Source organism: Pelobates fuscus, chromosome 1 (assembly GCF_036172605.1).
Source record: "Pelobates fuscus isolate aPelFus1 chromosome 1, aPelFus1.pri, whole genome shotgun sequence".
NCBI lineage: Eukaryota > Metazoa > Chordata > Amphibia > Anura > Pelobatidae > Pelobates > Pelobates fuscus.
In genome coordinates, this window is record NC_086317.1 from 461,244,990 (window position 1) to 461,272,618 (window position 27,629).

At 41.0% G+C, this 27,629-nt stretch overlaps 1 protein-coding gene across 1 annotated transcript in view; it reads left to right on the plus strand.

Moving 5' to 3' along the window:
• NOX4 (NADPH oxidase 4) overlaps nucleotides 1–27,629 on the plus strand; it is a 236,127-nt gene that overhangs the window by 118,569 nt on the left and 89,929 nt on the right. The window contains exon 12 of the mRNA XM_063444952.1: nucleotides 16,574–16,634. Within this exon, the coding sequence (XP_063301022.1) occupies nucleotides 16,574–16,634 (61 nt within the window). The remainder of the gene's footprint in view (nucleotides 1–16,573; nucleotides 16,635–27,629) is intronic.

Here is a 27,629-nt window from a genome sequence, read left to right on the forward strand (position 1 = left end):
AAGCGTTTAGGTAGGTGGCAGTCAGGTCGTTTTCAGTTGTATGTTCGGCCTCATATGTTATAACCGACTCCCCGTTCTTCTTCTTGTTTGTGTTGTTATCTGTTTGTTTTCGCAGGCATGGTCACCAGATACGTATGGATCCTGGGCCATTCCTATGTTTATTGGGCGGCTAGACGGTCCGAAGCCAGACCATATGCGCGTAATCTGGGGTTGCCATGTGAGTTAGTGCGAATTCGTTGGAGGGGTATTAGGGGTTTGTCGTGGTATCAGATGTATGCTGAGTGCGTACAGCTCAGTCAGTACGTGTCAGGTCCGGTCACGTTAGTGCTCCACGCGGGTGGGAATGATATTGGCCGTAGGAGGTCAATTGATTTGATACATGAGATGAAGCAGGATTTGGCTAGGTTTTATGCCCTCTTTCAGGACCTGACCCTAATATGGTCTGATATAATTCCACGTCCAGCTTGGGGGGTTTCGGGAAAAGGTAGGCCCTTGGAACGCTGCCGTCGCAAAGTCAATATGACTATTGCGAGATTTGTGCGACAGCTGGGAGGGTTGGTTATTAGGCATGTGGAGCTAGAAGGGAATAATGCAAATGTTATGAGAAAGGATGGGGTTCATTTATCTCCCATTGGGTTGGACATCTTCAATGTGGGTTTACAATCGGGAGGCCGCACTGTCTGCGGGAGGGCGCGATACCGGCGCGGCGTAGCGCGCAGGGAGGGGCATCGCGGTGGCGGGATCCCTGGACAGTGCAACTGGGAGTAAAGGAGAAAGACACAGAGTCGAGTTGGGGAGACGACAGACCGCACAAGGACTGATGGCAAGTGCCGGCTGTTGAGGCTCTTGGATAAAAGAGGTGGAGAAAAGTCTGTTGGGTTAACCGCCCAACAGCTGACAGGTTATTGGTTTTGAATTTGATTTAATAAAGCTGTGGCCGTTACCCTTATCCACAAGAAAAGTGTGTGGTGTTTTATTGGGAGGGCAACGGGAAGGTATAAGGAGAATGGGTCAGCAGTCAAGTTTCCCCCTGTACACCTTGGGAAGGGGGATCATGACTGCTGCCCATGTATGCAAGGGGGGCTGGGCTAAAGTGTATACAATGTTGCAAAGTTATGGGGTTTGGGGAAAGGAGTGGGGAGGAGACATACCAGTCAGCAGAGACTCTGAAGGAAACTGGTAAAAAATTCCCACCCACCCTCCCCTTTGTTATGTATGTGTTGGTTTGTTGTTTTGGTGTCTGGCTGTTGTTTCTTGTTTTGTCACAGCTTGGCGGGATCCCTGGACAGTGCAACTGGGAGTAAAGGAGAAAGACACAGAGTCGAGTTGGGGAGACGACAGACCGCACAAGGGCTGATGGCAAGTGCCGGCTGTTGAGGCTCTTGGATAAAAGAGGTGGAGAACTGTCTGTTGGGTTAACCGCCCAACAGCTGACAGGTTATGGTTATTGGTTTTGAATTTGATTTAATAAAGCTGTGGCCGTTGCCCTTATCCACAAGAAAAGTGTGTGGTGTTTTATTGGGAGGGCAACGGGAAGGTATAAGGAGAATGGGTCAGCAGTCATGTATTGTCAAACGCCTAGCACGTTATTGGTCCATAACAGGTTGAAAAATACTTTTCATCTTGAAATAGAGGAGGAAAGAACTAGATTGTAAACTCTCAGATTTATGTTATATATTTAAATGTATACATTTACAAGAATTTTTATATCAAATGTATACATTATATGGTATAGTTATTGGCTCAGCTGGACTATCCATTAGATGAACCTAGATGGTCGACTACAGCTCGAATATCCGGGGGTTGCAACAAGGCTAGACAGTGGCAAAAATATATATATATTGTAGACACTCAGCTACCCACACACAACAACACACAGCTACTAGCAGTGGATCGGAGGGGTGGTCACCAGGGAAAGTGCCCCCGCTGTCCCAGAAGCCAGCCATCTGTGCAGTTAAATCTTTTATTTGCTGGCACTATGATGGATAGTGTATTACAGTAAAAGTCTGCAGAACATGCAGGAGACAACTTCCAGCTCTCCATAGCTTGGAGTAACAGCAATCTTGTGTGCAGTGAGCTGTGTCTAGATGGCTTGTGTGTGGTGAACTCTCTGCAGTGAGTTGTGTGTTGTGTGCTTGTGAATAGTGAGCTTTGTTTTATGAGTTTATGTTGAGTGTGCTGTGTGTAGCTTTCTGTAGTGAGATTATGTGTTGTGAGCTTCTGTAGTGAGCTGTGCCTAGTGAGCGTGTGTGTAGTGAGCTGTGTGTAGTGAGCTTTCTTTAGTGAGCTGTGTGCACTGAACTTTCTGTAGTGAGCTGTGTGAGGTGAGATTTCTGTAGTGAGCTGTGTGCAGTGAGCTTTCTGTAGTGAGCTTTCTGTAGTGAGCTGTGTGCAGTGAGGTTCCTGCAGTGAGCTGTGTGCAGTGAGCTGTTTGTAGTGAGCTTTCTATAGTGAGCTGTGTGCACTGATCTTTCTACAGTGAGCAGTGTGAAGGTAGCTTTCTGCAGTGAGCTGTGTATAGTGAACTTTGTGAAGTGAGCTTTCTGCACTGCGCTGTGTGCAGTTAATTGTTTCTGTAGTGAGCTGTGTGCAGTGAGCTTCCTGTAGTGAACTGTGTGCACTGAGGTTCCTGCAGTGAGCTGCGTGCAGTGAGCTTCCTGTAGTGAACTGTGTGCAGTGAGGTTCCTGCAGTGAGCTGTGTGCAGTGAGCTGTCTGCAGTGAGCTTTCTGCAGTGAGGTTTTTGTAGTGAGCTGTGTGCAGTGAGCTTTCTGTAGTGAACTGTGTGCACTGAGGTTCCTGCAGTGAGCTGCGTGCAGTGAGCTTCCTTTAGTGAACTGTGTGCAGTGAGGTTCCTGCAGTGAGCTGCGTGCAGTGAGCTTTCTGCAGTGAGCTTTCTGCAGTGAGGTTCCTGCAGTGAGCTGTGTGCAGTGAGCTGTCTGTAGTGAGCTGTCTGTAGTGAGCTGTGTGCAGTGAGCTTCCTGTAGTGAACTGTGTGCAGTGAGGTTCCTGCAGTGAGCTGTGTGCAGTGAGCTTCCTGTAGTGAACTGTGTGCAGTGAGGTTCCTGCAGTGAGCTGTGTGCAGTGAGCTGTCTGGAGTGAGTTTTCTGCAGTGAGGTTTCTGTAGTGAGCTGTGTGCAGTGAGATTTCTGTAGTGAGCTGTCTGTAGTGAACTGTGTGCAGTTAGGTTCCTGCAGTGAGCTGTGTGCAGTGAGCTTCCTGTAGTGAACTGTGTGCAGTGAGGTTCCTGCAGTGAGCTGTCTGCCGTGAGCTTTCTGCAGTGAGGTTTCTGTAGTGAGCTGTGTGCAGTGAGCTTTCTGTAGTGAGCTGTGTGCAGTGAACTCTCTATAGTGAGCTATATGAAGTGAGCTATATGAAGTGAGCTTTCTGTAGTGAGCTATTTGTAGTGAGTTCTTTGTAGTGAGCTATGTTTAGTGAGCTCTCTATAGTGAGCTATGTGTAGTGAACTCTCTATAGTGAGTTATGTGAAGTGAGCTTTCTGTAGTGAGCTATTTGTAGTATGTTCGTTGTAGTGAGCTATGTTTAGTGAGCTCTCTATAGTGAGCTATGTGTAGTGAACTATCTATAGTGAGCTAGGTGTAGTGAGCTTTATGAAGAGCTATGTGTAGTGAGCTCTCTATAATGAGTTATGTGCAGTGAGCTTGTGTGTGTGTCAGTATCGTTAGACTTATTGCTGTGTATTGACATCTGCAGACTCCATGCTAGTAATGTTTTATAAACTTACGAACAGGTATAATGTGCAGATAATCAATTTAAGTGGCTGTTTTATGTATACATTTGGTAGCACTTTTGCGATCACAATGCATGTATATATAAAGTACAATATAACTTGTTTGTATGACAGGCACATTTTAATGAGGGAACTGTAATTTTTCTGGAAATTAGACAACTGATAATTTGTGTAAACCTTTTCTTCATGTGATGCTTTACTTTATTTTCAATGCATATTAAAGATTTAGCAATTGGTATCACAATGCAATTCAGTCCTGGCACAGCCAGAGCACAATATTGCATTGGAAACACTAAGGGTTATAGATAAAAGGGTTTTGTGTTGACAATATGTCTAAAATACTTAGAGTAGGACAGTCGCCACGGAAACCAGTGGAACAAGCATCGGTGACTCCGTCCATTTTCCATGTTTACATCACCTTTCAGAATCTTACATCAGTGGATCTTATGACAGGAAAACAAGATGGGGGCTTTCAGTTCTAGCATAGAGATTAAATACAGTCGTGTACATTTCAACACTAAATGATATATTTGTTTCAAATAGTTTTTATTAAAGAATTTCAGACATCTTAATCACATTTCTTAAAGAGAAATCCTTTTAAGTGTCTGTGATAGCGGTACAAAGTAATTTAGCATTTTCATTAACTGTAACTAATACTGCAACAAAGTGCGGGGCTTTGCATTTCTAAAAAAAAAAACTAAATGAAACAAAATAAAATTTCTTCATAGATATAAATATATTCATATTATTAAAAAAAAACAGTTTTGAAGCGGTTTTCTCTACAGTCACACTCTAAGTGGATATAAACAGCATGATAAATAGGATTTGCAACCACTAACAGCTGCTGTTAGATGCTTGGGCAATTTGCATAATCTAACATGCGCTAATTGCAAGAGACCTTGATGTAAATCATTTTGTTTGTTCATTCAATCCATGTTTCCTTTAAGAAATGTTAGAAACACATTTTTAAGCAGGCAACATAATGTTGAGCATCTTATTTGGCATACCGAGCATCAGATGGTCAAACATATTATATGTACCTCATTGTGCAAGAAAGGGGCTATGGACCATATCATTTTCTTAATCTAGTTTTCAGACCTTTTGTTTGCCCAAATACAAAACAGACATATTTTCATAGGCCAAGGTTGATGGGATTATTAAAGGGTCACACCTTTAATGCATTAGTTTTGGCCTTAATAGTATGCTACAAATTTTGTATTCCCAATTCTGTAGTATTTGCCAAAAAAATAGATCTCCTGCTCGTCCCCTAGAAAAACAAATATCTTGCAGAATGCTGCATCCTATGTTTGCACAGGAAGATACCCAAGGCTGAATTCGCATAGCAGAGTAAATGTTTACTCCACAAATTGAATAGCAGTTTCTCCAGTGACGTATTGCATAAATTGTGAGGATATTACCACCTGTCCATCTGCTATTTATTCTACTCTGTGCAGCGTGGATGTGGATTGAATGAAGAAGCCTCATTGTATATTACAAGCATGATATAAGCAAATCAACTTTCCTGTGAAGAAGTCATCCAGACTCATTGCAGATAGACATGCAGTGATACACTTACTGTTTCTCTGACAGTCTGCAGTTTGACTGTGGAAATGAAGCAACGTTCTTGTATATTACTTTCTAGGTAAACTACATAGTGTCCTGCTCACTGTGACGGTGTCCTAACCACGTCTAAGTTTGGCACTGTCTGAACTGGCTGCATAGGTGCAGATTTATTTAACTTAGATCTCAGAACACAAGAAAACAACGGGAAAAGCTCAGGCACATGTTCTCAGCTTAGTCCCTGCTCAGGTCCAGTGCGAACCGTTGCACACTTGTGCAATACAGAGGAAAAGTATACCATTTACGTGTCAGACTCATCCCACCCATAAGGACAATTCATATCTGAAATGCTGGCAAGTTACATTTGCAAGAAACAAACTGAATCCGAAGACAATCATTTCAGCCCTCATTGGATGTGTACATACACTAACGAGGAACTGTTTTTTTCTGGAATGAGGGGGCGTGGCTAAAATGATTTGACCATGTAAAAATACAAAATATTAGTTTGAGTCTTTTTTTATTGCCATGGGTTAATTTGTTGTGTTCAGTGCACTACAAGTACAGTTTGCATTTTTATAAAATACAAGTTAGAGAGTTATGTACTTTGTGTTTTGTGCAACATTTATAAAGGAAGAAATAGAAAACAAAAAATTGAATATTGGTCAAGAAATAGAACAATAAATATAAACGAAACTAAACTGAACTAAATATCCTCTCCTCCAAGTATTTTGGCTGGTTGAAAAAAAAGCTTACTTTTAATGATTACTATTTTGAGATAATTGGAAGGTTGGCCTTTTTCTACAGTGGGGGTGTTGGCCTGCTACCCTGGTCAAGTACCAGTCTGTGAATTCAAAAGTAGTTTTCATTTTCACTTGGATAGTTCTATCTAACATGTCCATATAGGGTTGCCAGGTAAGGATTCTTTTCTTTTGTTAAAGCACTTTTATTTGAGGTTACCACACAGAAGAAATAAGAGAAAAGAAAGAAGGACAGTTTTGTGTATATAAATGATAATGAGGGAGGTGATGGATCTATCCAATTATGCTGTATATTTTTACGTGCTGCACCTAAGATCATGTGGGTTAGTTTTGTGGTGTGCCTAACTAAAGTTTCCCTTCTCTCAGCCACTGGGATATGATAATATGTATCCCAGCGTCCTTTAGCTTATAACGTGATTGGCAGCAGCCGCTCCTCAAAGGTCCGATCCTTTTCAGGCTGTATACATTTTTTTTTCTCTCACTCAACCAGCACCACAATAGAGCAGCCAGGTAAATGATTCACCCGAACAAAGAGTGAAGGGCTGGAGAGGGGTTCTCTGTGCACCCACCTCCTGCCGGTCAACTGGACATCTTTGCTCAGCCCGGGCCGGTGCGCCCTAAGATGGCCGCCTGTGCTGCGTTATGGTAGCACCGGCCCTGACTCACAGTATTGCCAAATATAAGTGGTTTCGCCTAATAGTTATGATATGTAGTCTTCTACCTGTTTCCAAAATGCCCTGATTGCCACACATTCTCAGAAGCAATAGTGTAGGTCTGCTCTGTCCATCACGCATTTTAGACAATATCCTTAATCTCTGAACTTTAGAGATAATTGTTTTAGTGGGGAATAATATGCATTATGTGCAATTTTCATATGTATTTTTGAAAGGTAGCAATAGGAAGTAATCTGACCAGTTTTACTGTTGCTGTTATGAGCGTTTCATGTGTCAGTATCGGGAAATGTGTTATCCTTTTCGATAAGCCCGAGTGTGTGGTTATGTAGTCCAGAGGAGTTATGAAAGAGGTTTTTGTAATATAAGTTTGCTTTCACCCAGCTCATGGGGAAAGCAAATTGAAAGTGGTAGGTCAGCCTGACTTTAAGCCTTGTAAGAGAAAAAGCTTCAGTGGAAAGCATAAGAGAAATTAGTATAAACAGAAACAGTAAACATTTAAACTTTAGAAACTGTAGTCGGAGCCCCTGATTATGGGGCTAAATCGGGTGTATGCTTGGGTTCTTTTTGTTAGGAAAATTTCAGGGTTCAGACATTGGATATCTCAGGTGGAACAAGGTTTTTGATTAATTCCTGAGCACCAGCAGGAGAGTCAAGCAGGTAGGACTGATTACCATAGTTAAATTTGAGCTTCAGTGGGAGTTGAAGTTGGAATTTGATTTTCTTTTCAACATATTGGGGAAAATGTCCATCTTTTGATTGTAACTTGCATTGAGTAATCTTGTGAGATTAGAATTTTATGGTCTTGTTATTGAATCTTGTTTGACTTCCTGTATGTATTTAGTATGTCTTCTTTGTCGCAGAAATTTAGCAGCCGAATGATTACCAGTCTAGGTCTAGTTGTGTGCTAAAGTATTCTCTGGGACTCCTTCCATCAGGAGTGGTTTGTCTAAGTCATATAGAAGATCGAGGGTCTTTGGTATCCAATTTTGAAGCACCAGGAGCAGGGCTTGTTGTTTGATGGATTCAGCTCTATAAAACAGAGATTATTTCTTTTGCTCCTATTTTCAAGATCTTCTACCTTTGGTTGATGTTGTGTAATTTACTTGGATTGTTGTTGGAGTTGTGCCTGTAGTTTTGTGGAGGAATTTTCTAGATCACTTTGACTGTTTTCAAAGCTGTCCAGTCGGAAGGAGTTAGTGGCCACTCTATTGACAAGATCTCCTATTGCATATTGTATTTAATCAAATATTGTTCTAGTTTAGGCCAGAGCGAGGCAGTGATGTCGTCTGCAAGTGGTGCTGCATTATTATTTGGGATGTCTAGTGTTAAAAAAGCAACTGACGTGGCCGGACTTGGTGATTTTGATGAGTTACCTTCTGTACGTAAGTCTGGTGCGTTTGATAGAGCTTTAGAGTGTTTTGGGTATGATTTGATCTTGTTCTTCCCCAATTGGACCAACTTCTCCATTATTGAGAGAAAAGTGACATCAGATTAGGTAAATCTAGTGATATTATAGGTATCTGATGCAAACCCCACAGCCCTTAATGTTAAAAGTGTCATTGGAGTGGTTAAGTATAGTTATATATGTTGTATTGAGCCAAACAATGTGGTAGCAGTAGATTCCACTCCAATTAAGTGTAAAAAGATGTTGCGAGCATAGAGTTTTCTAGTTAGGGAGTTTACTCATATGTAGGTTATCAAAATGTCAAATGGTAGCACAGTACAATGGGAGGAAAACTACAAAATGTCCAAGTCTGTGGGCCTCGGTGGATAAGTAGGCCTGGCGGGTGATAGGAATCAGGACCGGGAGCAAATATGAAAAATAAAAAAAAGTTAACTAAAACATCTTTATATTAGGACAAATAGGTCCAGGTAGGAGCTCAGCTTTTCTTTACTTTCAATCCCCTTTGCAGTGGGTTGTTGGAGGTATTGAGATGTGGGGCCCTGTGATTAAAAGTGCCATGTGGTGGGTGGCTTGCTATTTGCCACAGTGGGTTTGGAAGGGTGGCTTACCTTCAAACAGAAACAAGTGGGAATGCCTACAGCTGTGCTCCACCGTGTGCTTGGAAGTGTGTTAATTCTGAGGTTTCTGGACTCAACTGATATCTGTTTCGAGTGGCTAGGATGTCGGATGGCTCTCTTAATGCAGTCCCAGACCAGGATCTCTAAGGGACTCCTCCATGTCTTGTACACAGCCGATTATGGCTTTCGTGGAGTTTGGGAGGGGGCAGTTGTCACCTGGTAGTTAGGTAGTATTGGGTTCAGGGGCTTCACCTGGTAGTTAGGACCTCTTATGTAACAGGTCAATGTGGAGCTCCATTACTCACTTGCGCTTCCTTTGGTCCCTCCCTCAAAGTCAAATACAGAATACTAATGAGACCAAACCAATTTAATTTATTGAAGACATTCTAAAATTTAGGTTGAAGAAGCTCAATACAAAAAAAAAAAAAAAATCCATATATTTTATTTTATGCAAATCTATTCAATATTTTTCTAAATTCCTGGTTAGTGAGTACACGCATCTGCATGCCATGAAAAATATTTGGGGCTCTAACTCTCTCTTACTATATATGTTTACCCAAACTCATCTTAAAACTAACTGTAAACAGTTGTGTTTAAAACAGTGTCTGTTGCTAATCGTGTCTGAAGAATTACAATATGAAGTCTAAAACATGATGCCTGTCTGTGCTCATTTGCATGTCGTGCTCGGGAACTCTGGGATTGTTTGTGAAAATATGATTTTTTGTATTTCTGTGCCAAAGAGGGACTTCTCAAAGTCTACTAGAGATATGCAGGTAATGCATAACATTAGGTTTTGTATTTGAACCCTTTATAGTTTGCCAAACTGGAGCTTTTGATAAACGCATACTATGAGGCTCGTAATATTGATTACTCAGATCCTTATCTACAGTGTTCACAGTTTGGTAAATAACCTTGGACACATTACAACAAATCAGTGTGATAGTGGTATAGTGTGTACTTAATAAATAGCTCAAATATTAAAAAATGTCTCGTAGAACAGACTCAGATAACCTAAAGTACTATGAGATAACCTGAAAATCAGGAAGAATTGTGTTTCAGAGTTCAGATTCTGCACATATATATTGTTTGGCTGTATGTTATAAATATTGTTTCTGACATTAAATTCTACAGTATGCATCTCTATTATACAAGTCATTCTTAATGATGGATTGTAGAGATTAGACTTGTGAAAACATTTGTTTTGGATGGTTTTTCCAAATCAAATTCATTTTCAACCATACCAAACAAATTGAATAATCCGGGATTTATTATTATTATTATTATTATTATTATTATTGCCATTTATATAGCGCCAACAGATTCCGTAGCGCTTTACAATATTTTGAGAGGGGGGGGATGTAACAATAAATAAGACAATTACAAGAAAACTTACAGGAATAATAGGTTGAAGAGGACCCTGCTCAAATGAGCTTACAGTCTATAGGAAGTGGGGTATTAGAAACATTAGGATAGGAAATATCAAGTAGGAGTGAAGCAGAGCTGGAGGAGAGAGCAAAGCACTATCCCATAGGAGAGCAAGAGACAGGTATGTAAGGGAGAGATTACTCTGGGAGGCCATACGCTTTCCTGAAGAGATGGGATTTAAGGCCCTTCTTAAATGATTGAAGACTAGGGGAGAGTCTGATGGCAGTAGGCAAGTTATTCCATAGGAGAGGAGCCGCCCGTGAGAAGTCCTGCAAGCGTGAGTTGGCCGTACGGGTGCGAGCAGCGGTCAGGAGGTGGTCGCGGGCAGAGCGGAGGGTATGAGGAGGGGCATACCTCTGGATCAGTGAAGAGATTTAATTAGTAGGACTCCACTGGAAGATCCTGGACAAATAAAATAGTTGGGGAATGGAATAAAAGGAATTTAATTCAGACAAACATGCAGAAACAAATGTTAACAAAAGTCTAGTAGACTCTGCTCTCAATAACGCATTCTTTTGACATTTTTGTGTCCATTCTGATTACTACATGTTGATTTATAAATTATCCAGATACTTTTGGTTTTCTTACATATATTATTATGGGGCACTACAGTCTGCTTTCTTTGAAGCACTTGCACATAGACAAGCAATATATACGCTGAGTAAATTAAAGAATAAATAAGCGTTACCACAATAGCCAAGGTAACAAAATTTCCAGCCACTGATTTATGCTTTTTTTTCCCCCAACTCCTCAATTTAATTCATTTGAATCATCATCAGAAATTATTTTAAAGGATCACTATAGGGTCAGGAACACAAACATGTATTCCTGACCCTAGAGTGTTAAACCACCATCTAGCCCCCCTTGGCCCCTCATGCCTTCATAAATATAGAAAAATATTTCTGTATTCAAGCCAGAAGCAGTAACTCTGCATGCTGTTTGCCTCAAAAAAACAAAACAAAAAAAAAAACAAGCAGTCTGCTGACATCATCAGAAGTGGTGGCCTGATCCAATCACAATGCTTCCCCATAGGATTGGCTGAGACTGACAAAGAGGCAGACCAGGGGCAGAGCCAGCATGATTCAAACACAGCCCTGGCCAATCAGCATCTCCTCATAGAGATGAATTGAATCAATGAATCTCTATGAGGAAAGTTCAGTGTCTGCATGCAGAGGGAGGAGATACTGAATGTTTGGATGCATTTTAGGCAGCCATGACCCAGGAAGGATCTCTAACAGCTATCCGAGGAGTGGACAGTGAAGTTATCACTAATGTAAGCACTGCATTATCTCTGAAAAGACAGAGTTTACAGCAAAAAGCCTGAAGGTAATGATTCTACTCACCAGAACAAGTTCAATAAGCTGTAGTTGTTCTGTTGATTACAGTGTCCCTTTAACCTGTTAGAAAAACTCTTAAAATGATTTATCTACAGATATCACCATTAAAACCTAAAGTAATTTTTGTAGACACATCATTTGAAAAGCTTTTTCTAACAGATCTGTATAATTTGACAATCGTATCCAAAATTACTTAACCAAATCCTTGGATATTTAAGTCTGTCTTGTATTACTCACAATGCACAAGAAGGTAAAAAAAAAAAAAAAAATTACTCTTAGAAAGACAGACTATGCTAGACTTGGAAAAAATAAAATCCAACTGGCAGAAATAAAATTGTTAATTCAAGATTAAATTTAGCAATTTCAAGTGACCACTTATGTGGTTATCAGTTGACTTAGGATTCATACATAATAAATGAAGTCATTAAACAAAAGTAAATAATAATAAAAAAAAAGAGCAAAGATTGGCGTGTTTAAAATTCCTTTCCTGTTTTTCAGCACAAATTGGGAAGGGGGGTGAAAAGAGACCAAAATTAGGTTCCCCAGGATTTCATATCAGTGAGGAAATCCAGGTAGCACACCCACACTGCTAATACAAAGCAGATGGTCATGGCATGGGGGTATGTTTCAGTTAAAGGGCCACTCCACTCCATATTCCCCCACATAAAAGCTTAGATGCATTTAATTATAGATTTTCTCACTAAAAAACCTGCTGTTCCCTTGTTTGCAGTCTTTGCAAGCCCTCCCCTTCTAACTCCCGGCTTTCTGGTTTTCTGTTTTTTTTTTAGCTCAGTGGAGCTAAACTCAAGAGGCAGCAATTGCCCAAATGACCTGCCCTGCAAAGACTTCTCATTGAGCTGCAATAGGAAGTCTGTGATTGGACAGTCACAGAAGGGGAGGGCTTGCAAAGGCTGCAGTGTTTGCAAGATGTTATTATATATACAACCAGTGAAAAAATGCATAATTAAATGCATGCTTGTGTTCACTGGAGGCAAATCCACTAAATTGTGACAAAGGAATCACAACCATCATAAAAATAAGTAAGAGTGGACGTTTTCTTCCATACTCTTTCCTTGTTAAAAACAAAAATGTTTCCTTGTTATAATATATACAAATCCAGGTGTTGTTTAATGCCGTTATCCTCAACTTATATTCTCCTTTTCTTTTATTTATAGTAAACAGGCATTACAATAAAAACTTTAGTGGAGATTCAAAATTGAAATATAAAGAAAAATGTGTGTTGTGAAATAGCGACTTAGGTACTGGTCCATGCAGTTGTTCTTTCTTGCCTTGACTACTGCAATCCCCTTCTCAGTGGCCTTACCTGCTCCCAGATTGCACTGCTGCAATCTATAATGAACGCAGCTGCGAGGCTCATTTTCCTGTCTGGCCGCACCTCCCACCTCCCCACTCTGTCAGTCCCTACATTGGCTTCCAGTTAGATATAGGACTCAATTTAAGATTCTGATGCTTGCTTACAAGCAGTGGTGTATCCTGGTTTTGCGCCGCCCGCCCACCTGGAATGTTAGTTAGCCGCCAGGCTAACAAGACATTAGCCTGGGCATTTGGGGGGGGAGGGGCTTTTTTTGCCACCCCCTGGAAAGTGACGCCCAAGGCATATGCCTTGTTTACCTTGCGGCTAATACGTCCCTGCTTACAAGTCCCTACATAATGCTGCTCCAACCTACCTATCCTCCCTAATACACAAATATGTCCCACTGAGGCCCCTGCGCTCTGCTGAAGACCTACGTCTATCCTCTGTCCGTACTCCCACCTCTGATGCTCGCCTCCAAGACTTCTCCAGGGCTGCACCTTTTCTGTTGAACTCCCTTCCCTTCTCCATTAGACTTTCACCCAGTCTCCATTACTTCAAAAAAATCTTTGAAAACACACTTCAGTAAAGCACATCATTTAAACTGTTAGCGGGTTTTCATTTCCCCCCTCCCCCCTCCTCCCAATGACTCCTCTCCTACAACTGTCAAAAATAACCTAAATTCTCAGTGAATACATTTCTAGCAACCTATTTCTTTACCCCTACTTATACCCTTTGTGTCACTATACCCCATTCCCTCTAGCATGTAAGCTCATTGAGCAGGGCCCTCAATTCCTCTGTTCCTGTGTGTGTCTGTTAGCCCACCCATAGTACAGCGCTACGGAATTTGTTGGCGCTATATAAATAATAAAATAATAATATAGAAAAGTGTGTGTTTCTGAGGATTACCACAAGCTGTGCCAAAACTGAAAGTTCAGAACGATTTGCTGGTTTTTCCAAGTGTGGACTTTTTTAGGGATCCTTGAACTCCCAATGTTAATGAAATACTTCCTACAAGATAGTCACAAATGCCTCTATCCCCAATGGGCTGATAAGCAATTACATCCTTACCAAAGTGCTAGATGGTAAAACAATAGGAGCCCATAAATGTGTTGGGCTCCTGGGGATAATCACAGGGTGCATTTGGACCCAAGAACAAGTATAAAAGTAGCTGCTCACAAAATAAATGTATTACTAGCTAATAAATGCATCCTTAGCTATTATTTCATGAAAAAATGTACGGTAAAATCACAGGACATAGAATACTCCTATTGTGACATTATACCCCGGTGAATACGTGATAGTACCCAGACGCTCACGCCTCTCGCTTTATAAAGCCTTGGGGTCCATATATCATGGTCTCATGTATTTTTACCTCTATACTGGAAGAAGTGCAGCTACCCAGACAATAAATGATATAAATGATATAACCCTGACAATGTTCGGAAATGTACCGCTGGAAACATATTGAAACTCATGTATGTACTGATCTGCTGATCTGCATTACAAAATAAAAATAAAGAATGAAAAAAAAAATGCATTGTAACTAATCTGCATTGCCCAATTAACTGTCTTGCCAGTGCTGTTGGGTTATTGAAAGATTGTCTGTTAAACATGTGCTCACAAAAATATAGAATTAAAAAAAAAAAAAGTAAAAATAGTAATACACAGCATCCACAAACGTGATGAAGATGTCCCCAAAGATTAGTCACCTACATTTGGACCAAAGACAAGGTCAAGTATTTCGTATTTTTTTTTACCCATGTACAAAACTGATCAGAAGATTTGGGCCACATTGGTGTTATCTGTCACCTAATTCTATCTTTTCATTTTGTGTGTTTACTGTATTAGTAATATCACTAATAATGATTATTTGCTTAGTTTAAATATACACACTGGAGTAATTGTCTGCGTGCTATTGTTTCCCCAAGGTGAAAACGGGTTCCTCTGTGTAATCATGTGCATGTTAAAATGTATAGTATATTAAATAGGTTTAAAAGGCCTCATGTAGTTTGTAATGCAGTTAAGCACAGAGAGACCTTGTCAGAAATGTTCCAGTGATTTTTTTTTTCAGTTTTCCTTGATCATAGAGGGAATTTAAATAACTAGGTTGCTTATTTTAACAATCAGACTGTCGTTAAAAAGCATTGTATGTTTTGTTATTAAAATGTAGAATGTGCTTGTTTGCTTAACCACTTTAGGACAGAGACAATTGTCCACAAATAAATCATGATTGTTAAACAACTCCTATGTCAAGGATCTAAATTCATGTTTGGTAGTTAATGTTAAACTTCCCCCATACCAACACTACTTCTAAACCTATGCTTGCTGTACACTATCCCTAACCATAAAATAGGGTTATCCCTGTCAGGATTAACTATGGCCCAGCATGCAACGAATCGATAAACACAGGAAAATAGTGCACATTACTGGGCCTTAGGGCGCACTGCCAGAGGGAAATGCCCGGTTGACCGGCAAGAGGGTAGCTCAAAGCACTTCCTGGCAGACCGGCCAGGTAGAGCGAAACAAGCTTCTCTAATGCAGTCCCCGTTCAGCCACACTACATAAAGAGACCGGCAGTAGGGGAGCAATGTGCATCTCCAGGCATTGCATCTCTAGGGCCAGGGCACCCTAGGCAGCTGCGTGATCCACCTAGTGGCCACGCAAGCCCTGACAACAAGCTTAAATAAACCAAAGCATTTCACATGAGATGTTTCAAATATTTTCATGCAGCAAATGTTGAAAAACAATCATTTCTATAGTTTAAGTTATTACATTTTTCCGGAACATTTCTCAGATAAAGCATATTAAGCGGTTGATTTATTGTAGTAGCCAGGTGTGTCTCTGGCATTTATATATATATCCACGAAGAAAGGCACATGCTGAAATTCTTAAAGGATCTCGTGGATATTTATGTAAACTTGGCTGAAGGAGCATCGTGGCACGTACATCACAAATGCAGGTGCAGGATCGTGGACAATTAATTCATTAATTAAAGGAACACTATAGTCACCTAAATTACTTTAGCTAAATAAAGCAGTTTTAGTGTATAGATCATTCCCCTGCAATTTCACTGCTCAATTCACTGTCATTTAGGAGTTAAATCACTTTGTTTCTGTTTCTGCAGCCCTAGCTACACCTCCCCCTGGCTATGATTGCCAGAGCCTGCATGAAAAAAAACTGGTTTCACTTTCAAACAGATGTAATTTACCTTAAATAATTGTATCTCAATCTCTAAATTGAACTTTAATCACATACAGGAGGCTCTTGCAGGGTCTAGCAAGCTATTAACATAGCAGGGGATAAGAAAATCTTAATTAAACAGAACTTGCAATAAAGAAAGCCTAAATAGGGCTCCCTTTACAGGAAGTGTTTATGGAAGGCTGTGCACGTCACATGCAGGGAGGTGTGACTAGGGTTCATAAACAAAGGGATTTAACTCCTAAATGGCAGAGGATTGAGCAGTGAGGCTGCAGGGGCATGTTCTATACACCAAAACTGCTTCATTAAGCTAAAGTTGTTCAGGTGACTATAGTGTCTCTTTAAATAAGACAGCATGCATCAGTCATCTGCATTGTTTCCAACCTTTACCTGTAGTGCATTTCAAAATTCCACCTCTTTAATAAATACAAGAATATTAAAAACGATGCAATAATTTAATTTGCCGTAATTGTTTGACATTTTTTCTGAAACTAAATCTCTGTAACTTTCTAATCTTATTCCATCTGGATTTTAGTGTCCCAAAGAAACAAATGGAGTATTTGCAATTCACATGAAAGTAGTGGGAGACTGGACAGGTAAGTTCTGCAAATTTCCAATTTCATCCTGTGTACCAGCTGTATGTTCCCTGTGATATTTAATAGTTCAGTAGTTTAGTGTACAGTCTAGAACAGGGATAGGCAACCTTCGCCACTTCAGATGTTGTGGACTACATCTCCCACAATGCTCTTACAGCTATAATGCTGGCAAAGCATCATGGGAGGTGTAGTCCAAAACATCTGCAGTGTCAAAGGTTTACCTATGCCTGGTCTAGAACAAGGTTGCATGTAGCTAATATGTATCACTATATGTTCTACAGCTAATTGGTGCCCAATCAAAGATGAGTTAGTACTAGACTTCCACAAATGCTTTTCAGCTGGTATGAATGATACACATTCCTTTTCATTTACAACCAAACAAACCAACCTTTTTGCAATGAGACTCCATAGGTAAATTAGGGACGGATCGATGCACTTGAGCATAAATTAAAAGGAATCTGATTTGTTCACACCAGCTGAAAATACTCTGTGCACAAGTCTAGAAAGTACAACTATTGTAGTATTGTGACAATAGCTGGAGAGATACACGTTGTTTACAACAGCAAAGTATATTTGAATTCCATGATTGTTCTTGTTAATGAGCTACAAATTCCATTCTTGCTAAAGAGTAATTATACAATTCAAGGCCTTATGCTATCAGCGTGATGTAGCAAGTAGAAGATACTAGTGGCTCTATATAAACAGTGTTATGTAGCAAATAGAAGACCTGAAAACTGAAAAGAAAAAAGAAACAATACAAGAAAAATGGTCTGACAGCTCTAGAAAGTCACACTTAACTTTATATTTTATTTACAAAACTACAGGCAAGGTGTTTGTTATATGGTATGACCCAGGTAAGTATATATAATCATATGTTGTACACAGGGACCTAAAAGTTATTAGTTACTGATTCTGAAACACAACCTCATAGTAAAGAGAAAGGGACTATGAGTAGTATGGTTTTCTTGCCAAGGATCATTTTTGGTGAAGGTCTACAGCTAAACCTGTGAAGGTGTAGAATAATATGTGTGCAAGAAATGTAAGAGATCTATCGCAGAATTATAGTAACACCTTACCCAAATCACACTTTAATCATAGGCGGTTCTACAACTGTCCCAAATTCTCACAAGACACAATCAAAATTGCAATTTAGATAGTTTTTATGTGATTACTATCATCCAATGTTCAACATCATTAAATGAGCACCTGATGTCATGGATTAAATATAGGAAATATATGTAGACCAAAATAATTTAACCAATGTCCCCGATCATATTTTCTAAGAAGCTGATCAAATGTAAAGAGAAATATGAAGGGAGAACGGGGCAGCCTTTGACGGAACGGTAGAATTTGTAAAAAAAAAAACAAAAAAAAAAAATCAAGGGAGAAATAACTAATAATTTGTAGCTTCGAGCTCCGTTTGATATAAAATTGACCCAGGTTCTCCATGTGCATCTCGCTGCAAATTAAAGTCAATTTTTATGATTACGGCTCTTTTACCTAGTGGAAAATAAAGCAATTAAATGCTATATTTGCGTGATACTGTATTAATTAAAACGCTGGAACATAGAATTACTGCCATTAATACTGCTAAATCATTTTAATGAGGTAAGCTTTCATTTGCATACTACTACATTTTTGGAGCAGAGCACAGGTGAATTGGGTTGTGAGAAAATAGTCTTTGCTAAACAGTGAATGCTTCAATGACTAAAGCCTTCATTTAATATTTTTTGGATAGCTTTTTCAAATGATCACAATCTGTTAGAAAAACTTTGAAAATGTAAAAAAAGTGTATCCAAAAATTCTAAATTGAGCTCTAAATTAGTAAGGTTACTTTAGCCACAATCGAAAAATATAAAAAATACATATATTTCATGAAAACAAATAAACAGTGGCTTTATATGCAAAGAATGTTACAGAACTATTTCTATTTCACTTCAAATACATAGTGCAAAAAAACGAAAATAAAAGTAACCTGTGTTCTATGCCAAATCCCTTTGCACTTTTAAATTACTGGAGGTTTTTGTGTATCACTCCAATGGCCATTAAACTATAACCTGCCAAGTCAAGGCAAAACCTCTTAGTTGAGTCCTACACTAACAACTCACCTTCCTGTTTTCAGCAAATCCCCCCGTTATTTAAACGTGCATAGGGATTTGGGATAATGCACAGGTTGGTTGGTTGTTGTTTTTTTTTTGTTTTTTTTTGTGTAGTACAAAAAGCAAAATACATGAAAGTTATAGGTAGTAGGATATAATTAAAATAGCCAATAAAAACTGGTCATTTCATTAGGGATTTCAACATTTGTGTACCAATACCCAACATTGCCCAACAATCATACATACAACTCCTATTGAGGTGTTATGCAATTCCTGCATGTTCCTTGCCATTTTCTCAAATATGTAATTCTGTGTCCATTTTTTGTTGTGGATATAAAGAATACCAGGTCTTTTATCTCCCTTAACCTGATCAAGCTTCTGCCAACTACTCTGCCACCAGCCGTACGTCTTTATACTCCTCACTGTGCTACTGTTTAGTTTGTAGGTCAGCTGGTGTCCACATTTAATAAACTAGTCCTCTCTGTCAGAATACAACCATCAGTGCATTTAGTGTCCATTCCTGTATCAACAAAAACAGAATCATAGAAGCACTGGAATAACTCTTCTAATACTTCATGGTCATCATCAGTGATAATTGAATTAGGACACAATGTCTCCAAGGTAGAGTGTGTTCACCACTGTAAAGACCAGCCACCAGATTCAATAAAATATATGGTCTTCCAAGGGCCACCCTATGAGTAATTACTTAGTGTCCACATAGCTTGTTTATGTGGCTATGGATCTCTAGCCAAAGGTCTACTGAAGAAATATTTACCAAGATGTGCATCTAAAAGCAATTTCTGCTTTGAGTCTCTCTCTTCTTAACATATTTAAGGTGCAGCAGATGTTAGGAATTATAACTAGGTTAGGGAAATTGGTAATTACATAATCATATTTTGTTGCTACACACAGCTGTTTATCATAAAATACTAAAGCATGTTGTCACGAACATATAACTAATGGGCATCAAGTTACAATAAATAAAATTTTATGAAAAAGGAAAAATCTTATTGCACATAACTAATTTCAATTTGCAATACAGTAGTGTAAAAAAAAATATTATTTTGGTTAGAAAACTGCCAAAAATAATCTCAGTGAACCATTTAAAATAATTAATATTAATGTTTGTGCTTGTAAGCTGCTAATTGCTCACACGTCTATGAAATGTATGAATATATTTTTGTTACAATATTTCCAAATTTGGATATGTCACAAACATGCAAATTAAATAGTATAAACAATATACGGATATAATAAACATTTTAAATATTAATATACCAAGTTGTAAAATGTATGAAATATTAATGTAACATGGTAACGAAGCAGTGTAATCCGTTGCAGGAAAAGGATTGCTTTTGTTAATGTTATTAATTCTTAAAGCCTTACGGCAACCAAAATTCAAACATGTATTTTGTTTATTTTTTTTCTACCGGGTTAATCACTAACATGAAAATGTATTTCAAATTTAAATTTACTTAGAATAAAAAATTTTCTCACTTTAGTGAGTAACGTTGTTAAATGTTTTTATGATATTCCTATGTAGTGATATCGTGAACATAAATTTTTCAGTTCGCGAATGGCGAACGCGAACTTCCGCAAACGTTTGCGAACCGGCGAACCGGGCGAACCGGGCGAACCGCCATTGACTTCAATGGGCAGGCGAATTTTAAAAACAACAGGGACTCTTTCTGGCCACAATAGTGATGGAAAAGTTGTTTCAAGGGGACTAACACCTGGACTGTGGCATGCCGGAGGGGGATCCATGGCAAAACTCCCATGGACAATTACACAGTTGATGCAGAGTCTGGTTTTAATCCATAAAGGGCAGAAATCACCTAACATTCCTAAATTACAATGGATATGGATTGACACCTGACATATGACATATTGACACCTTGACATATGGATTGACACCTGTCCTCAGAGACCCTGATACACACTGACACAGAGCAGAATAGGGACTGTTCCCCCTACATAGGGTCACTTGGCAGATATGGATTGACACCTGTCCTCAGAGACCCTGATACACACTGACACAGAGCAGAATAGGGACTGTTCCCCCTACATAGGGTCACTTGGCAGATATGGATTGACACCTGTCCTCAGGGACCCTGATACACACAGACACAGAGCAGAATTCGTCCTACATAGGGTCCTATTCGTCCTACATAGGGTCACCATTTTTAGCCCAAGGCAGCTCATCTCATCAGGCCTTTTTTAGTTGAATGTATCGCCCACTGTCAGTCCCTTCGGGATCCATCCCTCATTCATCTTAATAAAGGTGAGGTAATCTAGACTTTTTTGACCTAGGCGACTTCTCTTCTCAGTGACAATACCTCCTGCTGCACTGAAGGTCCTTTCTGACAGGACACTTGAAGCGGGGCAGGCCAGAAGTTCTATTGCAAATTGGGATAGCTCAGGCCACAGGTCAAGCCTGCACACGCAGTAGTCAAGGGGTTCATCGATCCTCAGAGTGTCGATATCTGCAGTTAAGGCGAGGTAGTCGGTTACCTGTCGGTCGAGTCGTTCTCTGAGGGTGGATCCCGAAGGGCTGTGGTGATGTGTAGGACTTAAAAAGCTCTGCATGTCCTCCGTCAACAACACGTCTTTAAAGTGTCCTGTCCTTGCCGGCGTGGTCGTGGGAGGAGGAGGATTACTTTCACCTCTTCCCCTGTTAGATTCCCGTTGTTCTGTGACATCACCCTTATACGCTGTGTAAAGCATACTTTTTAATTTATTTTGCAAATGCTGCATCCTTTCCGACTTGTTGTCATTTGGTAACATTTCAGCCACTTTCTGCTTATACCGGGGGTCTAGTAGCGTGGACACCCAGTACAGGTCGTCCTCCTTCAGCCTTTTTATACGAGGGTCCCTCAACAGGCACGACAGCATGAAAGACCCCATTTGCACAAGGTTGGATGTCGAGCTACTCATTTCCCGTTCCTCCTCCTCAGTGATCTCAATTAAGGTATGTCCTTACCCCAGCCACGTACAACACCACGGGTACCAGATAGGTGACAACGAGCACCCTGGGATGCCTGTTATGGTCTTCCTCCTCCTCCTCAAAGCCACATTCCTCCTCTGACTCCTCTTCCTCACAATCCTCTTCCAGCGTTGCCGCAGGTCCAGCAAGCGATGCTGATAAGGCTGTTTCTGGTGGTGATGGTGACCACAACTCTTCCTCTTCCTCTTCACGCTCATCTACGGCCTGATCCAGTACTCTTCGCAGGGCACGCTCCAGGAAGAAAACAAATGGTATGATGTCGCTGATAGTGCCTTCGGTGCGACTGACTAGGTTTGTCACCTCCTCAAAAGGACGCATGAGCCTACAGGCATTGCGCATGAGCCTACAGGCATTGCGCATGAGCGTCCAGTAACGTGGCAAAAAAATTCCCAGCTCCCCAGAGGCTGTCCTAGCACCCCGGTCATACAAATATTCATTAACGGCTTTTTCTTGTTGGAGCAGGCGGTCGAACATTAGGAGTGTTGAATTCCAACGTGTCGGGCTGTCGCAAATTAAGCGCCTCACTGGCATGTTGTTTCGCCACTGGATATCTGCAAAGTACGCCATGGCCGTGTAGGAACGCCTGAAATGGCCACACACCTTCCTGGCCTGCTTCAGGACGTCCTGTAAGCCTGTGTACTTATGCACAAAGCACGGCACATGTGTCAACTTGCCCAACTTCAATGCCGCCAACAAATTTGTTCCGTTGTCACAAACCACTTTGCCGATATCCAGTTGCTGCGGAGTCAGCCACTTTTCCACCTGTGCATTCAGGGCGGACAGGAGTGCTTGTCCGGTGTGACTCTCTGCTTTCAAGTCAAACCTAAGACGGCGTGACACTGCTGTATCCGGGATGTGGAATAGTACCTGGGGAGCTGGGGGGATGCTGTTGATGTGGAGCAAGACACAGCAGCAGAAGAGGACTCAGCCGAGGAGGTTATGGAAGAGGATGGAGTAGGAGGAGTAGAGGAGGTGGCAGCAGGCCTGCCTGCAAGTCGTGGCGGTGTCACCAACTGCTCTGCAGAGCCACGCATTCCATGCTTGGCAGCCATCAGCAGGTTTACCCAATGCGCAGTGTAGGTGATATACCTGCCCTGACCATGCTTTGCAGACCAGGTATCAGTGGTCAGATGGACCCTTGCCCCAACACTGTGTGCCAGACATGCCATTACTTCCTTTTGCACAATCGAGTACAGGTTGGGGATTGCCTTTTGTGCAAAGAAATTTCGTCCGGGTACCTTCCACTGCGGTATCCCAATAGCCCCAAATTTTTTGAACTCCTCAAACTCCACCAGCTTGTATGGTAAAAGCTGGTGGGCTAATAGTTCAGACAAGCCAGCTGTCAGACGCTGGGCAAGGGGGAGACTTTCTGACATTGGCTTCTTACACTCACACATGTCCTTGACAGACACCTGACTGTGGGCAGATGAGCGGGAACTGCTCAAGGCAAGAGACGGAGTGGCGGATGGTTGAGAGGGGGCAAGGAGGACAGCAGTGGTTGACATGGCTGAAGATGCTGGACCAGGAGGAGGATGGTGGCTTTGAGTTTGTGTGCTGCTTGTACTCATGTGTTGATCCCATAGGCGTTTGTGATGTGCGATCATGTGCCTACGCAAAGCAGTTGTACTTAGGTGGGTGTTGGACTTCCCACGACTCAGTTTCTTTTGGCACAGGTTGCAAATGGCATCGCTGTTGTCAGAGGCAGACACACAAAAAAAATTCCACACTGCTGAGCTCTGCAATGACGGCATTCTGGTGGTGGACACAGCATGCATTGATTGGCGTGCTGTCGGGCTGACCCCGGGTGCCGATGCATGCTGTCTGACTGTGCCACTACTTCCTTGCGATGACCTCCCCCTGCTTCCAACTCATTTCCTCCTCCTTCTCTCTGTCTCCCCATCTGAACTTTCGCCCCGTTCTTCTTCTTGCCGAGCGGGCACCCACGTGACATCCATGGACGCATCATCATTATCAAATGCTTCACTTGTATCTGACAACTCAGCAAAGGAAGCAGCAGCGGGTACAACATCATAATCATCATCACACTGTACGTCCATGTGTGTAATGCTACCTGCTTGAGACATATCCCTGTTATCTACATCCTCTGGCAATAATGGTTGCGCATCACTCATTTCTTCAAACGGATGTGTAAATAACTCCTCTGACATACCAAGTGAAGCAGCTGTGGTGCTAGTGTTGGTGGTGGCAGCAGGCGGGAGAGTGGTATCTTGAGAGGTGCCCGAAGCTAAGCTGGAGGAGGATGGTGCGTCAAGGTTCCGAGCGGAAGCTGTAGAAGATTGGGTGTCCTGTGTTAGCCAGTCAACTATGTGCTCAGAACTTTTCAAGTTCAGGGTACGTGGCCTCTGAAAACTGGGCATTATTCTAGGGCAAAAGGGAATCACAGCACCACGACCACGATGGCCCCTGCAGGGTGGCCTGCCTCTGCCTGTCATTTTTTTTGGGATTAGTGGTACTATGCGTGCAAGCTACTGTGAGACCAGATATGAGTGGCACTGTGCACTGGCAGAGGTTGGCAGAGTACACGCTGTTGGCCTGACACACCCGCTTGAAGACAACTAACTGCTATTCAATCTATAACAGTGAAAAAAGTTTTTTGTTTTTAAATGCACGCTATTGTGACACCAGATATGAGTGGCACTGTGCACTGGCCGAGTACACGCTGTTGGCCTGACACACAGACGCTTGCAGACAACTAACTGCTAATTAATCTATTACAGTGAAAAATGTTTTTTGTTTTTAAATGCAAGCTATTGTGACACCAGATATGAGTGGTGGCACTGGGCAAGTGGGCACAGTATCCACTGTGAGCCTGACACCCAGACGCTTGCAGACAACTAACTGCTATTCAATATATTACAGTGAAAAAAAGTTTGTGGGTTTTTAAATGCACGCTATTGTGCCACCAGATATGAGTGGCACTGTGCACACTGGCAGAGTACACGCTGTTGGCCTGACACACAGACGCTTGCAGACAACTAACTGCTATTCAATCTATTACAGTGGAATAAAATATTGTTTTTAATTAAATGCAAGCTTAAGCTATTGTGACACCAGATATGAGTGGTGTCACTGGGCAAGTTGGCACAGTATCCACTGTGAGCCTGACACAGAAGCTGGCAGACAACTAACTGCTATTCAATCTATTACAGTGAAAAAAAGTTTGTGGGTTTTTAAATGCACGCTATTGTGCCACCAGATATGAGTGGCACTGTGCACACTGGCAGAGTACACGCTGTTGGCCTGACACACAGACGCTTGCAGACAACTAACTGCTATTCAATCTATTACAGTGGAATAAAATATTGTTTTTAATTAAATGCAAGCTTAAGCTATTGTGACACCAGATATGAGTGGTGGCACTGGGCAAGTGGGCACAGTATCCACTGTGAGCCTGACACAGAAGCTGGCAGACAACTAACTGCTATTCAATCTATTACAGTGAAAAAAATTGCAACTGCAATTAGATTACACAAAAAAAAAGCAGACTGATGTTCTAGCCCTAAAAAGAGCTTTTTGGGGTGCTGTCCTTACAGCAGAGATCAGATGAGTCCTTCAGGACTGTAGTGGACACTGATTACACTAGCCTAGCTATACATTTCCCTATCAAATGAGCAGCAGCTACACTTTCCCTCCTCTATCTAAGAATGCAGCTTCAGAATGAATCTAAAATGGATGCTGTACAGGAGGTGGGAGGGTCTGGAAGGGAGGGTCTGCTGCTGATTGGCTGGAATGTGTCTGCTGACTGTGAGGCACAGGGTCAAAGTTTAGTCAATGATGACGAATAGGGGGCGGATCGAACCGCGCATGTGTTCGCCCGCCGTGGCGAACGCGAACACGCTATGTTCGCCAGGAACTATTCGCCAGCGAACAGTTCGGTGCATCACTATTCCTATGTTATATTTTGGAAATTTAGTCCCTGTGCCTGTCCCAAACATGTTTAACTTTCTTTATAGGTGACCGAGAGATTGACTGACGAGAATAGTTTATCTATACACAAGTTAGGCAGACAGAAAGACAAGAGATAAGTTTGTTTCTTAGGCTTTACTGGGGTGAGCCTATTTGAGTGGCAGCTTTTCATCTATAGAATGCACCTATAGAACCTTGTTTCTGGATCCATTTCTATTTTATATTAGAAAGACAAGAGATTTATAACTCAGATTTATGAATATAGGCTTGGAGGGATGGCGAGACAAGGCAAATATATGGATGGATTTGTTACTATTTTAAGTACATCTTGACACACTTGTACAGTGTTTGGATTATACAACGAAATAAGCCTCTCAAACAACCCACAGGGCATCTCTCAATGTTTAAATCGCTGAAAATCAGTACATTTAGTATTAACTAGGTTTTGTTTCATGCTGAGCTTTGCTATTTAATGGCAAGTTATGATTACTTAAATGATACAAAGTTTATCCTTGTGCCATTTGAGAAGTTTTCTGAGTTTCCTTAAAACCTGAAGCAGTCATGAATATTTTATTTACTAATTTAAAACCAAAGATCTTACCGTTGTGCTCTGCCCCACAGTCGTGGCCCTTCTACGCCTATTAGAAAAAAAGATTTTAAATGATGCTGGTTTTTTTTTTATAACATACCTTCAGGATACATTGTAGTTATTATGCATTGCATAGAACATTAGTAAATCTATTCATGCATTCTTTATGCAAATGTTTTTAATAGAGCACAAAATAAAATCTTTTCAAGGAGTGTTTTATTTTCCCCCATTACATTTGTAATTTGAGTTTTGTGCTTTAGCCTCAGCATTTTCAACACACTTGAAAGCTTACACTAGCATATCACTATTTAGAAATGGATCACTCACTGTGCAGATACTCAACTTTAATTTAATTACAGTCATGATTAATTCAGTTCCACGTCTTACAAGGGTACTCATGGAAATCAAGAGTAAAAGGCGCAAGCAATTGATAGAATGTCTGCACCATTTTTCCTCTCATCTATATGCAAAATCAGTTTCTTTAAACAGTTGGAAATGACCTTCAACATTTTCCCCAATCGATTTTCCTTCAAGCCAGTTGAAAAGTTAGACTTTAGTGGATCGCTCCAAGAGTGTATTTTATTAACTGTACTAATTTGTCTTTTTGTCCCTAGATGGTCCATTGTTCTGCTATATGTCTGGGAAATTAAACAGTTTTTAACATGTACCCACAATTCACTTATTGGCCTGGTGCTTGAAAACAAGAGACCAAGCTCTAGATTATGTCTGCATGGTAACCGAGATGTTGCTGGTCATTTGGCATCCTGGGCGGAACTGACACACACACAATAGAAATTGTTTGTAACTCACAAGTCCCTCTAACTCCCTTGTGTGTCTCTCTAGTCTGCCATTCTACGTTCTTGGTAGGTTGAGGTTTAGGTTACCAGAAGGAGGTGTAGGAGAGCTGTAGAGGAGCATGAGAGACACACAAGGGGGTGACTTCTTAAGCTGTCTTACACCTCCTTCTGGAATCCTATACCTCAACCTATCAAGAATATAGAATGGCAGAGTGGACTGAGTAAGAGAATTTGAACGTTCCTCTGTTCAGTATGTCAGTGCAGATCTGGGCGAGATTTAGAGTAAGTTGACTACAGAGGTGGGATCTGACAGTTCACGTTATCCCCACCTTCACCACTAGCCCGTGATTTCACTGGTAGACCCGTCAGAGGAGAATAAAGATCCACTGCCCCATTCGGCGGTGCCAAAACGAGTGGTAGGGATTCTTCGTATACTACCATTAGGTACTTTTACAATTATTCACAAAATAGCAAATTGTTTGCAGTTCAAAGTGAATTCATAATGAATTTCAAAATTCTAGACCAAAAATAGTTGAATTTAAAACAGAGCAGCTTTTTCGTAATTTGACATTTTGGATT